The following is an 18,767-nucleotide window of genomic DNA, read 5'->3' on the forward strand; positions in this document are numbered from 1 at the left end:
TGGAGACTCCAATATGGGAGTCTTTAGCCCAAAGCTGTTATATAAAAATGAAAGACTGAATGAGATTATTAATGTAGTGAGTGTAGATAGAAAAGAGTAGAGGAGGAAGGGTTGAACTCTGGTGGCATTTCAAACATTAGAAGTTGGAGAGAAAAGGCAGATCCAGCAAAAGTCACCAAAAAAAAAAAAAAAAAAAAAGAATAGCTGTAGCGATGGTAATAGTCGAATAATGAAGACAGATGTAGTGCCCTGGAAGTCAAATAAAGAGTTTGACAAAGGTGAGAGGGATCAACCTCAAGATGTACATTTTTTTTTTTCCCTGAGAGTTTTATAAATTGTAGCGTTTACAGTTAGGTCTATCATTAATTTGAGTTAATTTTTGTATGTGGTGTGAGACATAGGGGTCTAACTTCATTCTTTTGCATATGGCTATCTACTTGTCCCAGCATGATTTGTTGAAAAGAATGCTTTCCCCATTGTATGGTCTTGGTACTCTTTTCAAAAAGCAATTGACCATAAAAGTAGAGGTTATTTCTGGGTTATCACTTCTATTCCATTAATCTATGTATATCCCTATATAAGTATCACACTAGCTTGATTACTATAGATTTGTATAAATACTCTATATTTATTTTTTATAATGGAAAATGTCAAATACACCCAAATATGGGGAAAATAATACAATGAACTATCATTCACCTGTCAGTCAAATGCTGTAATCATCATCAATTTATGGATACTCATTTCATCAATATCCCTTACTTGATCTCCCAACCTACTGGATTCTTTTGAAGGAAATCTAAAACATCATATAATTTTACTATAATACAAAGAGTATAATTCTACTACCATTATCCTGCCTACATTTATAATAATAAAGACTTCTGTTACTGCCAATATGGAGTATCAGGGACTGGAACAACTGAAAAACTGGATCAAAAAATGAGACAACAGGGGCGCCTGGGTGACTCAGTTGGTTAAGCGTCTCAGTTAGGCTCAAGTCATGATCTCACAGCTCGTGGGTTCAAGCCCCACATCAGGCTCTGTGCTGACAGCATGGAGCCTGGAGCCTGCTTCGGAATCTGTGTCTCCCTCTCTCTGCCCCTCCCCTGCTTGTGCTCTCTCACTCTCTCTCTCAAAATAATAAAAACATTTTTTAAAAATGAGACAACAGTTCTCAGATCACTGGACATCAGAAAAATGAAACTGATCCTGGAGCAGTGGGAAACAAGTAAGGTGAATCCTATAATTGTTTTAACAGCCTATAAAAAATTTCCAAATCAGGGCTGCTGGGTGGCTCAGTTGGTTAAGTGCTGACTTTGGCTCAGGTCATGATCTCACGGTTTGTGAGTTCGAGCCCCTCATCAGGCTCTGTGCTGTGCTGACAGCTGAGAGCCTGGAGCCTGCTTCGGATTCTGTGTCTCCCTCTCTCTCCGTCCCTCCCCTGCTCGTGCTCTGTGTATGTGTCTCTCTCTCAAATATAAATAAACATTAAAAAAATCCAAATCATCATGATGTAGTGAGGGGAAACACAGAGCATAGTCGTCTTTCTGAAATGAGGCAGAGCTGGAAGTCTGAGGAATCCAAAGTGGCTATATTTTAAAGGGCAGAATGCCTGAAAAGAGACAGCTACCAAGAGGGAACTCCAAAGATTTGCATAAGTTTTCAGTTGAGTTTCAGTTGAATAATGTGTTTCAGTTGAATAGTATGAGTTTCAGTTAAATAATGATCAGTGTATGTGTGTAAGGAAAGTAACCAAGGCTGGAGAAAGTATTGCACAAAGGATTAGATAGAATTCCCAAAACTCATACAGGGTCAGGAATACTGCCATCTAAAGTGAGAAATCACATAATCCACAGGGCATTGGGTAGAGTAATTAAAAAGGTCTTGCCTTAAAACAAGACACCACCATATACCTATTAGAATGGTCAAAATCCAGAACACTGACAATACCAGATGCTGACAGGGATGTGGAGAAACAGGAACTCTCATTCACTGCTGGTGGGGATGCACAATGCTCAGCCATTTTGGAAGATAGTTTGGTGGTTTCATACAAAACTATACATATTTTTGTCATACAGTCCAGCAATTGTGCTCCTAGGTACTTACCCAAAGGAGGTGAAAACTTATGTCTACACAAAACCTGCACACAGATGTTTTGTTTTTTAGTTAATTTCAGGAATAGAATTTAGTGATTCATCACTTACATATAACACCCAGTGCTCATCCCAACAAGTGCCCTCCTTAATGCCCATCACCCATTTAGCCCATCCCCCCACCCAAGCCCCTCCAACAACCCTCAGTTTGTTCTCTGTATTTAAGAGTCTCTTATGGTTTGCCTCCCTCTCTGTTTTTATATTATTTTTGCTTCCCTTCCCTTATGTTCATCTGTTTTGTATTTTAAATTCCACACACACAGATGTTTATAGCAGCTTTATTGACAAAATTGGCCACCAACCAAGATGTCCTTCAGTAGGCAAATGGATAAATGGTGGTACATACAGACAATGGAATATTGTTCAGTACTAAAAAAACTATCAAGTCACAAAAAGACATGGAGAAAACTTAAATACAAATACTAAGTGAAAGAAGCCAATCTGAAAAGATTACATATAGTAAGTATAGTATAGTATAGTACAGTACAGTATAGTATTAGTACAGTATAGTATTAGTATAGTATAGTGTGATTCCAACTATATGACATTCTGGAAAAGGTAAACTATGGAGACAGGAAAAAGAGGGACAAAATGATCCTAGAGTAAGCACTGCTCTGTTTAGGTAAGATGCAAAGGGATAAAACTGTTTCCAGTTAACTTAGTCATATCCCATAAAAACAGTTTAAGGATTATTATAGGAAAAAATTCAGTACTCAACAAAATAAAATTCATAATCTATGGTATACAATTAAAAATTATTAGGCATGCAAAGAAACAGAAAGATTCGACTGGTAATCAAGAGGAAAAAATTCTATGAATCAAAATTGACCAGGAACAGACAAAGACAGTACAGTCAACAGACATGGACATTTCTACAATTATAACGGTGTTCCATATTTGTCAAGAAGCTAGAGGAAAGATTAAACATATTAAGTAGAGATGTGGAAGATATACATAAAACCAAAACACCAAAAATATATGGAACTTCTAGAAGTGATGAGTACACTGAATGGCATTAAAGGCAGATTGGGCATTACAGAAGAAAAAAGGAGTAAATTTGAAGACAGCAATTGAAACTATCCAAAATGAAACAGAGAAAAAAACTGAAAAGAGATTAATCAGTGAGCTATGGGACTTCAGTTCACTAATAATGTAACCAGAGTTCCCAAAGGAGAAGAGACAGAAAAGTTATTTGAAGAAACAATAGCTGCAATTTTTATAAATTGGATGAAAAATATAAATCTATGGATCCACAAATCTCAATGAACTGCAAGCATTAGAAATGTGAAGAAAAAGTGGCCCCTGGGTGGCTCAGTCGGTTGAGCGTCCAACTTTGGCTCAGGTCATTCATGATCTCTTGGTTTCTGAGTTTGAGCCCTGTATCAGGCTCTGTGCTAACAGCTCAGAGTCTGGAGCCTGCTTCAGATTGTGTCTCCTCCTCTCTCTTCCCCTCCCATGCTGATGCTCTCCCTGTCTCTCAATAATAAATAAACATTTTTAAAAATGTGAAGAAAAATATATACTGGCAAATCAAAATCAAATTGCTTAAAATGTGATACAGAGATTATCTTAAAATCAGCCACAGTAAAAAGATACACTATGTACAGAACAAGCAAGGATGACAGCAGATTCTTACTGGAAGGTGTGGCAGATAGCCTCAAAGACAGCCCTTAATAACTCCACCTGGTGTTCATGCCTTTGTATAATCCCCTCCCTTTGAATGTGGGCTGCACCTCTTGACTAGGTGTGGGCACCTTTATGTCTCTCAGAGCTCTCCCTCACTCTGAGGGAAGCAAACTGCCATGTTGTGAGCTGTGCTATGGAAAGGAAAGGTACATGTGGCAAGAAACTGATGTTGCTGGCCAATAGTAAGACCCAAAACCTACTAACAGTTATGTAAGTAAACTTGAATGTACACTGTTCCCCAGCCCAGCTTTGAGATAACTATAGCCCCTTTGTTATTATTGTAGACATTCTACCTTTTTACTTATTTCTTATTTGAGAGAGAGAGAGAGAGAGAGAGAGAGAGACAGAATCTCAAGCAGGCTCCACGCTCAGCATAGAGCCTGACATGGGGTTCGATCCCATGACCCTGGGATCATGACCTGAGCCAAAATTGAGTCAGATACTCAACTGACTGATCCACCCTGGTGCCCTCCACTTTTCTATTAATTGGTGTTGACATGATACATCTTTTAAAAAATATTTTTTAAGTAACCTCTATGCTCAACATGGGGCTTGAAGTCATGACCCTGAGATCAAGAGTTGTCAACAGCCAGCCAGGTGCCCCAATATATCTTTATATTTTTTTGTACTTTTTTTCCACTTTTCTACTTTTAAGTAATTCTGTGTTCATATTTAAAGTGGTTTCTCGGGGCGCCTGGGTGGCTTGTTCCCGTTTCTTTTTCTGTTTTCTTTTGGAATATTTTTTATTCCATTTTCTCTCCTTTGTGGACTTATTTGTTGTAACTTTATTGTGTTAGTGCATGCTTTAAGACTTATACTACATTTCTTAACATGGTCTAATTTCAAGTGATATTATATTCCTTTTTTTTTAATGTTTATTTGAGAGAGAGAGAGAGAGAGAGAGAGAGAGAGAGAGAGCAGGGGAGGGGCAGAGAGAGAGAGAGGAAGACAGAGAATCCGAAGCAGGCTCCAGGCTCTGAGCTGTCAGCACAGAGCCTGACATGGGGCTCAAACTCACAAACTGTGAGAACATGACCTGAGCCAAAGTTGGACACTTAACCGACTGACCACCCAGGCACCCCTCAAGTGATATTATATTCCTACAAGTATAGCATAAGAACCTTCAATAGTGTACTTCCATTTCATCCTTTCCAGCTGTTATGCAAGGGGTGGGGATCTCTGGAAACATGTTCTTTAAAGGCAGTGAACTTTGGCTAGGAATATAGACACAGATATTTATATTCTCAACAATTTCCTTAAAACATAGTCATAGAAATTAACTATTACAGTAAGGTATAGAAACATTTAGCTCATTTTTAAAGTTTATTTGGGGGGGGGAGTGGGAAAGGGGCAGAGAGAGACGGAGAGAGGGAGAGAGAGGATCCCAACCATGCTCCACACTGTCAGTGCATCTCCCGACATGGGGCTCGAACCCATTAACGGTGACATCATGGTCTAAGCTGAAGTCGAGAGTCAGACGCTCAACCTACTGAGCCACCCAGGCACCCCTTAGCTCATTTTATATACAATTGGATAAAAGAACTATGAGCATATTTGTGGCTTCAAATTTAGTGGTGTTTTATGTAGTATTTACCTCAGGTTTTGCTCATACTGAAATTATGTACCTGATTGTATACCACTATGATTGTGCTTGGCACAGGGTTTAAAAGATATGGAAAGATTCTGGCTTCAGAAGTATGATCTTCATAGAAATCTTCCTTCCAATGGCAGCTGTGGTAACTTGGTATTCCTCCATTGAGAAGTGGAGTGTATTTTTGGTCAGCCCTCAGAACCCACTCTAGTGTGTGACAATTTTGACAAATAAAAATGATGCTATCTAGTTTCCGGGCCTAGGTCCTAAAAGCTGTGAAGCTTTCTTTCACCTGGGTCTCTTAGAACTCACTCTGAGGAAGCTAGCTGTGTGTAAGTTCATCTACCCTGAGACTCCATTTTGTGAGTGTCCAAACTAGTCATGTCAGGAGGTTGTGTGTGGAGTTGCCTGATCAGCCCTCAGGTATTCCATCTGTATCAGTCTGGATACCAGATGTGTGACAGAAAGCCTTCAGATGGCTCCAGCCTCAACCATCATCTATCTGCAGCTCAATGAGGGGCTGAGCCTGTCTCCAGATGCAAGAGAGAGGTTATATTGTTAAAGCCATTAAGGTTTGGAGTGGTTTGTAATGCAGCAATAACCTGAACAGTATATAAATGTATTTAAGGAAAACTGGTAGGTTTTACCTGAGTGATGCTTCTATTTGGGAACTTTTCTGTGTTGTGCTTCAGTTAACCAGATCTTTGAAGGCCAAAAATATTTTGCTTATTTTCTGATTCAACCTACCTTTGTCCTTCACTTCAATATTAGGAGAGACACTCAGAAAATGTTAAATATATATGGTATCTCCATGGTAATGAGTGAAGAAAACTTATACTTATCTGACATTAAAATGGGCACTATTTTGACTACATAGCTATTTTTTATCTTGGTGCTAACTTCACTTTGAAATTAATTAGCTGATTATTTTAATGTAAATACAATCAATTTCCACACTGCCACTGCCACTTTATCCAACACTAAAGATGTCATATTCCAGTAAGGTTTAGGGTGGAGATGAGAAAAAGGGTGAATTTTAAGCATGGAAAAGGAGCAGGAAAAGGAAGGAAAGGAAAAGGAGCTCTAATCACCTAAATGGGATGCTTCAAGAATAATGCTTTAGGGGTACCTGGGTGGCTCAGTTGGTCAAGTGTCGGACTTCAGCTCAGGTCAGGATCTCTTATTTCGTGGGTTCAAGTCCTACATCAGGCTCTGTGCTGTCAGCTCAGAGCCTGGAGCCTGCTTCCGATTCTGTGTCTCCCTCTCTCTCTCTGCCCCTCCCCTACTTATGCACTGTTTCTCAAAAATAAACATTAAAAAAAACCTTTTTAAAAAAAGGATAATGCTTTATATTATTAAAGAATGCAATTACTCTACCATTGGTTATTGCTGTACTGTCGGTAGTAAGGTTGATGGTGCTAATGTGGTAACTCTGAGAGGGGAGAAGCTGTAATGTTTAGCTTTTATCCCTTAAGAACTTTGGACAATCAGCTTACAACTATTAAGAACCAGACTAAATCAAAACAAAATCTCTGATAGGTACTGGAAAAAACCCTCAAAGAATATTTAGTAATTTACAATAAGTCAATGGCATAAACTTTATTATTGTCTAAGATTATTTATTCAAAAAAATATTTTTAATGTTTATTTTTGAGAGAAAGAGAGAACAAGCAGGGGAGGGGCAGAGAGAGAGGGAGCCAGAGTATCCCAAGCCAGGCTCTTCACTGTCAGTACAGAGCCCGACATGGGGCTCGAACTCACAAACTGTGAGATCATGACCCTAGCTGAAATCAAGGATTGGATGCTTAACCGACTGAGCCATCCAGGCACCCCAAAATTTATTTATTTTTGAGAGAGAGATAGAGAGAGAGAGATAAATAGAGACAGAGAGAGAGAAAGAGAGAAAGAGAGAGAGAGAGAGAGAGAGAGAGAGAGGGAGAGAAAGCAGGGGAGGGAAGACAGAGAAAGGATGAGAGAGAATCCCAAGCAGGCTCTGCACTGTTAGTGCAGAGCTGGATGTGGGGCTCGAACTCACCAACCATGAGATCATGACCTGACTTGAAATCAAAAGTCAGACACTTAACCGACTGAGCCACCCAGGTGCCCCAATGGCATAGTCTTTAAATTGATAGTACACTATGGCAAGTGCCAAAGGCAAGTGGATGAATAGTATTAGTTAATTATTAAGTATGTGTTTGTCATGGTTTAAGAGTAAGAAGAAAAATCTACACTGAATTTTTATACAAGTCTTTATTTACAACTTGTTTAACAACTGTACACTTTTTGCAGCCTTGAAAACATTTTTGTACTTGAATGGGAAAATATAGTTTGACCAAATCTTAACTTTATTCTTCATATACATATACATATATTATATGCATACATATAAACATATACATATAATTAATACCATAACAAGTTGGCAGTCATAAAATTAAAATGAATAAGTGATATCAAAAGGAAATACAATATAAGATTTCAAAAAAATTAAAAATCTGTCTTCTGGTGGTTTATTGGACTTAATGTTTCTGTGACTTTAGTGAAAATTTCTTACTGAGGCTAATAAGTCATTCACCTCAGAAAAACAGAAAATCCACCGATCTAATATACAGTAAATGGTTGGTAAACTTGGTAAACATGTGGAAAAATCCTTGGATGCTGTTATGTACTATGTTGCTAAATCTGTATTGATTCCATTGTGAAGTGAGAAATTTAGAGTTCTATGTGGCTTTCATTTTTGGATTATAATGACAAAGAATGAAGTTGTTGAATTATAAATTCAATAGTCAACCAGAAATAAGAATATACCAAGTAATATCCTTTTTGCCAAAGCTTAACTGCAAGGTGGATAACTGTGATGTCAAATAGGAAACTAACAACAATTCATAGAACAATCAATAATACTTAAGACATGAGTATAAGGCTTTAGAGCTGGGACTGTAATCAATACAATTCCAACTCCAATGTACTAAGGTGTTTTCCAGCTCATCTGAAAAGTTTAAAAAATACTATAGGAAAAAAAAAAGCCTTTTCTATCCTCAAATCTTTGATAGAATTTATTAATCAAAATAAGGCAAATTATTAAATTATTAGATATGTTTGAATTTTACCATTCATTACACAACCAAAAACTGGGTGTTATAAATGGTGGGGCAATTGTCAAAACATGAAAACTGCAAAACAAAATAAATCTGGAAATTATTCTAGGTGCAAAGCATTCTGAATTACACATAACCTGTTCACAGCAAAGTTAGTGACAGCAATGACATTTTAGTGCATCTAAATTTTAAATAACTAAGGCTATTAAAAAACAAAAGGCTACTATTTAAAAAAATTAAAAGGCCTCAAATCATTGATTGGGATTTGTGTACAGTCTTTTCCTGTATTTATACTAAAATACTATGTATTTCAAGCATAATGAAAATTTCCCTTAACTAACATGAATCTCTGTAGAACACATATTAAATTAGGCCAACAAGAAAATAATAACACAAACTCAAATCACACCATTTACCGATCTGTACTTGAATGATGATAAGAATTTCATAATTTGCTTGGAATCTGACCTACTGGATTGAGTCTGCTGCCTGATTTAAAACATTTAAAACGGAAGAGGAAAGCATCAGCATCATGACTTCCTAACAGGACAGTTTTAACTAAGTACCAAGCCTACTGAAAAGAGTTATGATTAAGTCCCTTATTTTCATTAAAAAAGTCAAAGATGCATCCATGTGCATCCTTTTCGTTATGTTAAAAAGTAAATTAATAAATACAAAAAAATGTTTCATTAACTAAGTCACTGGAATAAAATTCTTGCTTCGTATATGAAACTGAACTTAATTCATGTAATACAAGTTATTAAGAGCAAGAAAGTATGAAGAAAACCAAGGAATTATTTGGATTTTGATATACCTTTAAGGGGGAAACAATCAAATGTGATGTTAGGGAGAAATGTTTAAAGGGACAGAAACAAAAATTGTTGCCACTTTCATTAGATCTATACAGATTTAAAAATAACAGAAGGATAAATGTTTAGCAATTTTTATTTGTGAATAAATAACGCATTCATTGGTTTTTGCTCTATGTGTGTTAGAAACTATGTATCATCAATTTGAGGACTACAAAACAAGGAGAAAAAAGCCTGAAGATACTAAGTTATGATTTATGAAATGATTTAATTTAATCACTTGAAAAGTAAAGTGCTAAGAACCTGTTTAAAAAAATATATTGAAAACTAGTTTCAAAGAATGGGGTTTTGATTTTTCCAGTGTCTTTAAAAAGGGCTGGTATTAATTTTTATATGAAAAACAGCTTTCTTCAACTACGGCAGTAAAATCTAATAGTTATTATAAGTTAACTGAAAACTTTCATTTTGTCCTTGTTTTCTCTTTGGGCATGACAGCACTGTAAAAAGGCATTTTCTGCAATGATGGAAATGTTCTATATTTATGCTATCCAATATGGTAACCACTATTCATGTGCGGCTACTGAGCACTTGAAATGTGGTTGGTGATTAGAGAGAACCAAAGTTTGAATTTTATTTAATTTAAATGTAAATCACCATGTGGCTAGTGGCTAATAAATTGGACAATGTAGGCCCAGGATCTACTCTTATCTAAATCAGCAAAAGCCACCGGATGGTAAAGACATTTAGAAGGGAACTTATTCACTCAACAACTAAAGTAATAGATAGTCAAAACATCATATTCTGTCTTTGTGTGTGTGTATGTATGAGCATATTTCTTTTTTAATTTTTTACTTTAGGGGGACAAAAGCAGCTCTTCTCTCAAAGGTCAGGGTCTAGACTTCTCTTATTTCAGTGTTGCTCTCTTCTAGGTGACTTGCTTAAGCAAAGCACATCAGTAGAACAGGGGGTAATACAGAAGAAAATACTACAGAAACTTTTCACAATATAAAGGCATTTCTCTCATGTGAAAGCACAAAACAAAACTCTAAGAGAATGTTCTTATGAGCAAATCTCCCTATTCTTTGGCAGTAATCATGTGTCAATGTTTACATAACAACAAATATTTCACTACTTTTTGACTATGATTTGAGTATTAACATTTTTAAGTTACAAATGGAAGAGTCCTGATTTCTAAAAATATCTCTAAAGAGAACAAGCTGAAAACTTAGCTACTTTTGAACTTAAGAACAGTCAAGTTCATTAAGCATCTGTTATAGCAGAATGAAGGATATTTCTGGAGCGTTCTGCTACCTTTTCTCATCAACTAACTCCCACCATTTCCCAGATTTTCCAACTTTATGGCTCCTGGAACCTGGCTTTCTTTCTCCTGTCTTTGGGTATAGGCAATGATGAAGAAACTATGAGAGTTAAGGGTAATTGGTAGGTTTGTATTTTAGGAAACAGCACAGCAAAGGTGAGAACTCCCCATGGCTGATGGTCCATCTCTCTGGGAGTCGGGAGGACCAGGAGTGACTTAGTTATCAGGCCAGTGGACACTTCCCCTTTTATCAGGAAGCCTGCTGAGAACAATTCAGCTGGGTTTAAAGGGTTCGTCTAAGCCCAAGAACTGGACTATTCTGGTCTCTCAAAATTGGGTACACACAGGCCATGGGACTAGGTGCCTTCTGGTATTCTCTAATTAACTAGAAGATTGTTTACTTTTTACTAATATAACTCCAGAAAACAAAAGGTTTCAAGGGTGTTGGCATTTGAGAGAATTTGGCCTCATGAGTACTGACTTATACAAGTCTTATTAATGTGAAATATAAAATGCAATTTATGCCCAATAGCCCCAATCCAGCTTCAAATAGATCTTTAGACTTGGATTTTCAGATCCCACTTTAAACATTTCAGGAAGAGTACAGAGCCCATTTCTTTGGGCGATCTTTTACATTTTTCTTAGTGAGTACTCCAAAATAAGGAAAAGACCCTAGCAGAAAAGACATAAATAGAAAATGCCACAGAAAAGTAGAAGAAAAATAATTATCTAATATTAGTAAAGTGCTGGAACCTTGCAGTAAAGTATAAATACATAAATGATTAGATAGAACAGTAAATAATATTAAGACACTCATCTATAACAGTGACACATACACACAATAGAATGTATACAGTAAGCACTGCCCATAGGGTGACAAATACACCAAGAATAAACATGAATCCCTTTTATTAATTTTAACAATTGCTAAACTAATTATTTTCCTTTGTCACCTTAGAGATATCTAAAGTGATAACACCTGCTCAGAAGTCTCCCACATACATTAAAGCCTCAACATGCTTTGGTAGTTTTCTTTTTCTCATTTTGAGATTATTCTTGTCACGGTATTTAATTCTTCCTTTAAGCTCTGAGTAGGTAGAATTTAGGACATTTGATAGCCCTTTGGGCCTGAAATTTTGAGGCTATGGACATTTTTCTGATGATTTCATCTTCAGATCCTAAAGATCTAATTCAGAGCCTGGTGATAACGTATCAGGTACATAAAGACTCTCTTGAATATATTTTTAAAAATCTCTACTCCTGCTTTCAATTTAAACAAAATATTGTGGGGGGGCTACTATGTCTAATTAGGGGGGAACATAAAATTGATCCTAAGGTGTATAAACTAGATAAAGCAGCAGATCTAGAGAAGTCAGTAGTAATTTTCAGCCACCACAGAGTTCTTCTGATCAAATCCAAGTATCCTCAATGGCTTCAAATCACTATCTTAGATTTAGTAATGGGTTAACAGTTTCAAAATAAAAATAGATGCTTTCCCTTCCACTGATAAACGTATAGTTAATATTGTATGCCAGCTAATGCCCACTGAAGGGAAGGACAGTTAGAAACTAAATTACATTTTTGTCTACTCTTCTTTATTTAATGACCATGTAAGAGAGTCAGAAGATTTTATGTAAACTATCACTTGAGGAACATTTGTTAAGACAATGTTATTTTTAATTGTATTAGTACTTCTATCAGCCTGGATATTTGTTTATAATCAGGCCATTTCTTATACTAATAATACATTCTAATTTCTAGGAATGGATTTGCCTTCACAGTCTTCTGTTACTTCCTCACATTTTTATGCTCACTTATAAATACAGCAGACAAACTGATCTTACAGAATATTATTGGAAAATAGAAAAATAATGAAGAGAGACATCACATTAATTGTTGATATGTAATCATTAGGAAACATGTATAGACCCCCCTACAATTGTTCAAACTCATATACTTGCCATAATTAGGTTCAGGTCTCTTGTTTCTCAAATAAACTAATGTCCCTTTCTCTATCAATTTAATAAACTTCATAAGTTTTTACATTCATAGATAACACGCCTGAGTTGGATTGGGTTGATAAAGGGCTGTTTAGCAACAAAATAATCAATAAATTCTTCTCCAGAACATATTCAGTGATTTAGAAGAGATGGATATCATCACGTTTGTGCTATCCTTCGCTTTATAAAAAGGAAGCTGAATATTAATATTTCTATGATTTGGGGGAATAGGGAAGGGCAGAAATTAGCTGTGTCAGCAGAAAATTATTTTGGTTTTTAGGTTCTGAGAAATGAACAGTATTTACTATAAAACTTCAGAAGAATAAAATTATTGTGCTTAAACTGGACAATAAAACATTTTCAATAAAAGGAACATACACCAATAATTATTTAAATATGCTTTATAGAAAGTAAAAAATTGGATGACAGACACATTGAGAATAGCCTTCCTCATATAAAAACTTCATGATATAAAATATTAGAATCATTATAGTTACAAAGAATAAGCTCTGAAACCACTTTCTAAATGTAATGAATCAAATGTACCAAAATAAGCTGCCATTTCGACAGTTGGGACTATAGAAAAAGAGATTATCATTATTGAATGACCCTCTTAACTTAGAAAAAGGGAAAATAAAAGGCATGCTAAAATAATTTTCAAAGATTATGATGCCCCATTTCTTTTGTTAACACACTCCTTCATCTACTTCAGGGCATCACACAGGTTTGACTTTGAAGTATAATGAATATGCTACATCAGCACAATGAGTCCCTTCATCATACAAGGGGGAGAAGTCAATGCTTCCTTCCATAATTTAAGAAATAGACAACAAAAAGCATTTTGCCTTAATGTTGTTATTCTGCAATTAGCAAAAAGCAAAACACCAAGCAATTTCCTCTCACTTTAGGGTCACAGTGTTCTTACCACAGGGCTGGAAACTAGCTAGGTGTGCAGTAGCTGTGGGTTGTGGGTGCTTTTTCAGATAATCTCACATGTTCAACTGACAATAATTATAACATTCCAGAGTCAGATCTGGACAATTGGAAATTAAATGCAGAGAGTTAAGATAATTTTAAAAATTTAGACTTTGGTTTCAAGATAATTCTCATATTGGGATAGGGATTTTCAAATTTTTAACATGGTGTTAGCTTGAAAAGATGAATGCTTGTCTGAGAGCAAGAGGCACTGGAAGATATTTTGTATCATTAGCTAACAAAAATAAACAAAACTGCTATTATAAGGAGACATGAGTAAACTAGCTAATAAAATGATCTTTTCTTTAGCCTAACTCATCTCTCACTGAACAATCACTTACTGCTGACGTGCTTGCATAGTGTGGATTTTCATGCCTGTGCAGGGTTAATGAAATGTCAGGGCCAATGTCTGACTGGATAACATCTAGCTTAATTTTTTACAATTGAGCTTTACTGTATAAACAAAACAATAAAACTTCAACAAAATTACAAATGCAAAATTATCCTTATTATAATCTACTCATCTCACATCCCACCAAGCCAATTTTACCAGGCTAGGACTATCAAATAGAAATAATTCAATCTTAATCAATTTTGGAACATGGGTCCTTTATTTAGGGACTTTTTTTCTCGGTTATTATCAAGGAATTAGACAAATGATAAAAAGATATGATTGAATTTTTGAAGCTCTTTTCAGATATGTACAGTTGTATTATTTATTCTCTGTTTCTAGGTGGTAAAACTACAATAGCTGTTGGATTTTTTCTGATTACAAACTTTGTAAATGCACACTGCAGAACATAAATGTTACTCTTAAAAATTTTTTTATTTACTTTGTATTTTCTTACCCTGGTTAGAAGGAAAACAGAAAATAAGATTTTTGTTTATAAGAATTCAACACTGCAGGGATGGGTTACCCCAAGCTAATGCAGTAACACTGTACTTACTCCATTGTGGAGGCCAGGGCTACAGCTCTGTTGTTGTTCGAGCAAACTGTGGCTTCTTGAAGCTACTGTATACAGGGAGTCTGTAAGAATATAGCACAGTATAGCTCACATCTAGATAAAGTGCCTAATGGCTTTTAACTTCCAGACAAACCATGCATCATCACAAACCTCCTGAAAAATTAATCATTATTGGAGAAATAGTGATTTATAAATCTCGCCCAAAGCTGGGCAAGGGAAACAAGGTGGTCACTGCTACAGCTCAGTTTTATTCCTGCTTTTTAAAAAAATATCAGAATGTTTAGGAATATAATTTCTGCTATGTAATGCAAGTAATATACTAAACCCATACAGGTACAGTAAAGGAACATGAAAGTTATGAATGTAAACACCAAAATAATAGCATGCAACAGATGCCAAAGAAAAATGAGTAAAACTTGCTTCTAAATGCCTGGCACCTGGTAGCCTACCTACCAGGTAGACCAGAAGACCAGGACTGGAGCAGTAAACAAAGAACTAAAATTAAAACCTCTCATCTCATAGGATATAATCCATCTAATAAAGAGATCATAGACTCTTTTTTTTTTATTTTCATCTATCTTATTCTGCAGGTAGTATAATTTTCAAACAATTTTAATGTTACCAAGGTTAGTGTTCATGCCCTGTTTTAAAACAGCTAAATCCTTATGTTATTTGTGAAATAAGGGGGCAGGGGTAAGAACCATCTTAACTAGTTTTTAATCTTGTACTGTTAAATTGCCTATGTTGATGAGGTCTGCTTAGCCTCCTGAAACCTCACAATGCATTCTACTCACGTGGTTCTCTCCATTATTACTAATTCTTCCTGCTTTATAGTCTTATCAGGCAGAAGCAATCATACTGCACTCAGACCTCTGTACGTAATGTAAAAAATTAGCATAGTGTATGGAGTCATTTCCGTGTATACTCTAATAGCTTTCTTCAAGAATGGTTTCTGAGGACAAATGAAAACGCTACTAATTTTTAGGTCAATTTTCTTACAAAAAAGAAAGTAAGGATTTAAAATCAAACACTTGAATATAGTTTCTGAAAGTTCTTAATTACATTTAACTTGATTTAGAGTTATTCATTTGTATTTAATATACAAGACTAAATGAAACCTGAACTTCCAAATAGCAAGTACATGAAATAAAATCTTTTTAGGTGACGTATCTGAAACCAAAACCAACCAACCAACCAATCAACCTAATTTCAATAATTTTATGCTTAAAAAAAATTGGCTATGGTGCAAGAAAAAGGCTGGAGGGGAACTTAGATATAATTTGGGACCAAATACTTAATATGGAAAGCCAGGCAGAGGCATTTCATTTTCAAATGAATGCTGTTTCACATTTATATAGCACCTTATACAGCCAAAGTGCTTTACAATCATTATGACTTGATGGCCATTCAAAAAAGTAAATGAACATGGTTTACAATCTGTCAACAAATCTAAGAACTTTGAGGCAACCAAATACCCAAGAGAATCTATTCAGTGGTTGATTCTTGGACTAGTACATAGAATTAAGAAAAAAATGTTAAAAGACCTGTCATAACATCACATACAAGAAGTCACTTATTGATCTTAAGGACTGATACTAAGATGTTAGGTTTAGGAATTGAGAAATAGAAGGGTTTATATTAAAGAATAAGTAAAATGAGGTGCAACAAGGAAATTGCCCAAAAGGTAAGGCTACCTGTTACTAGTAAGTATATGAAAAATAAATCTTTTAGATGTGGAGGGTAATTGAAACTGTAAATGTCAGCCGCATTGCTAGAATCTGATCCTCAGTTACTATGATATTTCAAAACAAGAAAAAAATGAATGCACTGCCTGATTTTTTTTTCTGTAATTTCCCCCCAAATAACCTAACCAATCCATTATCTTCTGTCAGCAAACAAGATAGCAAGAAATAATGAAATTTTATGTATGTTTTAAAAATAGTTTCCAAATCTTCGGACAAATTTAATTTCCTATAAAACAACGTGGAAAACTTATTTTTTTCCCTCTAAATAAATCTATCAGGTGCCTTAGGTAACATCGGATTAGCACCTCTGCCAATGTATTTATGTCTTTGCAAAAAGTGCACTTGCCAACCATTTTATATAGTAAATATGCAAGTTATTTGAAGTGCATTTGGAAAACAATTGAAAACACAGATTAATACATCATAAAAAGATTAATTCCCTTTAAACAAAGACATTCTTATAAAGCATGGTAACACAGAGGCACAATAAAGAATATAAATTGTATATCAATTATTGGCAGAAAATCTAATTCATTACAAAGCCTACACCATTGGGGAAAGGACATTTTCATACAAAGAAAAGTACTACACTATTATACAACACTTTTAATTGGGCATTTAAAAATTTTTGGCACATTAAAAGGAACTGAAAGGACTACAAAATAAAGAACCAAGAAACTAAAATATTATAGATATAGGAGAGAGAAAGTCCTCAAATGAGAAACAACTAAATATCAACATAAAAGAGACAAAAAATAAGCTGGCTGAATTTCCTGAAATGTTGTCATATGTAACAGAAGTATGCTTTGAATGTAGGATGTTTTTTTATTCTGATGGCAAGACTTGTCTACCTTGCTGTGGCTGGTTGAACATGGCCCGGATAAGATCTTCTTGTGCTGGTTGCTTGTCTTTGCCTAGCCAGAAATGACTGCCCTGAACCTGTACTAGCAAGTCTATCTTCAGCCGCCTTTTTATGCAGGGTCATTCCCTATATAACATAGGAAAAAAAAAAATCAATATAAAAAAAAGTAGAACATACTCTCACTAAAGAAAATTTCTTCACACAGTATTTGTCACAATGAATCATAAGGCACAATTAGGAATGTTAATTCTGCTCATTTCAGATTAAAATCTTAGAGACATTTTGTTCCAATAATTAAGTACAAATTTTCTCTTGGAAAAATTAAGTCTTAATTTTCTGAATTTACAATAATCAAAACAATAGATTACCCATAATCATATATACTTCCTTCTCAAATCAAATGTATAAAGTGATTTCCCAAGAACAAATAGTGCAATTGATTGGTAGGAGTTGATTCACACGTGGTTGTGGAAATCACATGGCTTACTTATTTTGAGTGAAAAGCACAGGTTGTTTCTTAAGGAGGAAAGCCACACTAGGTATAATACATACCTCCAGGGTGTTTTTCTTCACTTCAGGCAGGCTTGCATTCTCAAGCAAATTAAGAAAAGTTCCTGACAGCCCACAACAGAGGCCCCAAACCAGAGCTGGGGGTCTTTCTTGAATACTGGAGTAGGATGGTCTACTAGCTTAGAAGGGAGAGGATATAGAGTTGCTGGGCCCAGAGCACCTTACCAGGGGGGAGGAAACCTCTGGGAGCGCACCCTTTCAACTGTTAGTCTATGAGGAGATCAGGGAAATAGTGGTTTTGGTACTTATTTCATAAGCCAGTAAAGAACCTTGGCCAGGGAAACATTAAGAAACAAGAGGAGCTATTTAATCTCACTAGTGATTGGCTACAAGTAAACTGATGGGAGGAAGTGGACGCTGTGACAAGGAAGAAAGTAAGAAATAAGCAACTGAGAACTAAAAGGAGAGCAGGTACATATGCCAAGCAATGTGAAAAGTCCTAGGGCTTTCCTAGAGAAAGGAAAGACTGGCACAGAAGACAGAAGACTAAACAATCAATCTTCCTATCACTAGTTAGCTTCTAGGGAAAACACTGGCCATGGCTGTGTATCTTTAACAGAATCTGTCATGTATACCCAAATACATAACACTTCTCCATTTTCCCAATGAGAAAACCCAGAACATGTTTTTTTACTCAATTTGAAATCAAAGCATTTAAGAATCTGAAGAAAACTAACAAATATCTATTGGTAATCTTTAATTTATTAATTTGGCTACATATATTAACAAGTTATTTAAAATAAACTTTTTTTTTTTCATTTTCACATTTCAAGCAACTTATTCAAGTTCTTCACACAACACCTTTAAGACCTCAATAGCCACAACTGGGCAATTCTCTGAGATACTTAATGCCTTTTCCCAGTGCCTGTCACCTCCCCTTCCATTCAGTAGTCTGAGATGTAGAATTTTCTGAATGCATGTGTGGCTACCTAACTAGAACATAACTTGTGTGAGACTATTTGGAGTTACTTCTTTACTCTCTGGAGAGCTAA

At 35.6% G+C, this 18,767-nt stretch overlaps 1 protein-coding gene across 6 annotated transcripts in view; it reads right to left on the bottom strand.

Moving 5' to 3' along the window:
• Positions 1-7,664: 7,664 nt before the first annotated feature.
• The window catches only part of HOOK3 (hook microtubule tethering protein 3), a 114,636-nt gene continuing 103,533 nt past the window's right edge, over positions 7,665-18,767 (bottom strand). For 4 of the 6 annotated variants that reach the window (XM_053216499.1, XM_053216500.1, XM_053216502.1 and 1 more), the window contains 2 exons: positions 17,195-17,331; positions 7,665-14,660 (listed from right to left, as the gene is read on the bottom strand). In XM_053216499.1, the coding sequence (XP_053072474.1) occupies positions 14,600-14,660; positions 17,195-17,331 (198 nt within the window). In that variant the 3' untranslated portion in view covers positions 7,665-14,599. Of the gene's footprint in view, positions 17,332-18,767 lie in introns of all 6 variants that reach the window. The other 2 variants (XM_027071592.2, XM_027071604.2) reach the window with 1 other exon arrangement.

Source organism: Acinonyx jubatus, chromosome B1 (genome assembly GCF_027475565.1).
Source record: "Acinonyx jubatus isolate Ajub_Pintada_27869175 chromosome B1, VMU_Ajub_asm_v1.0, whole genome shotgun sequence".
NCBI lineage: Eukaryota > Metazoa > Chordata > Mammalia > Carnivora > Felidae > Acinonyx > Acinonyx jubatus.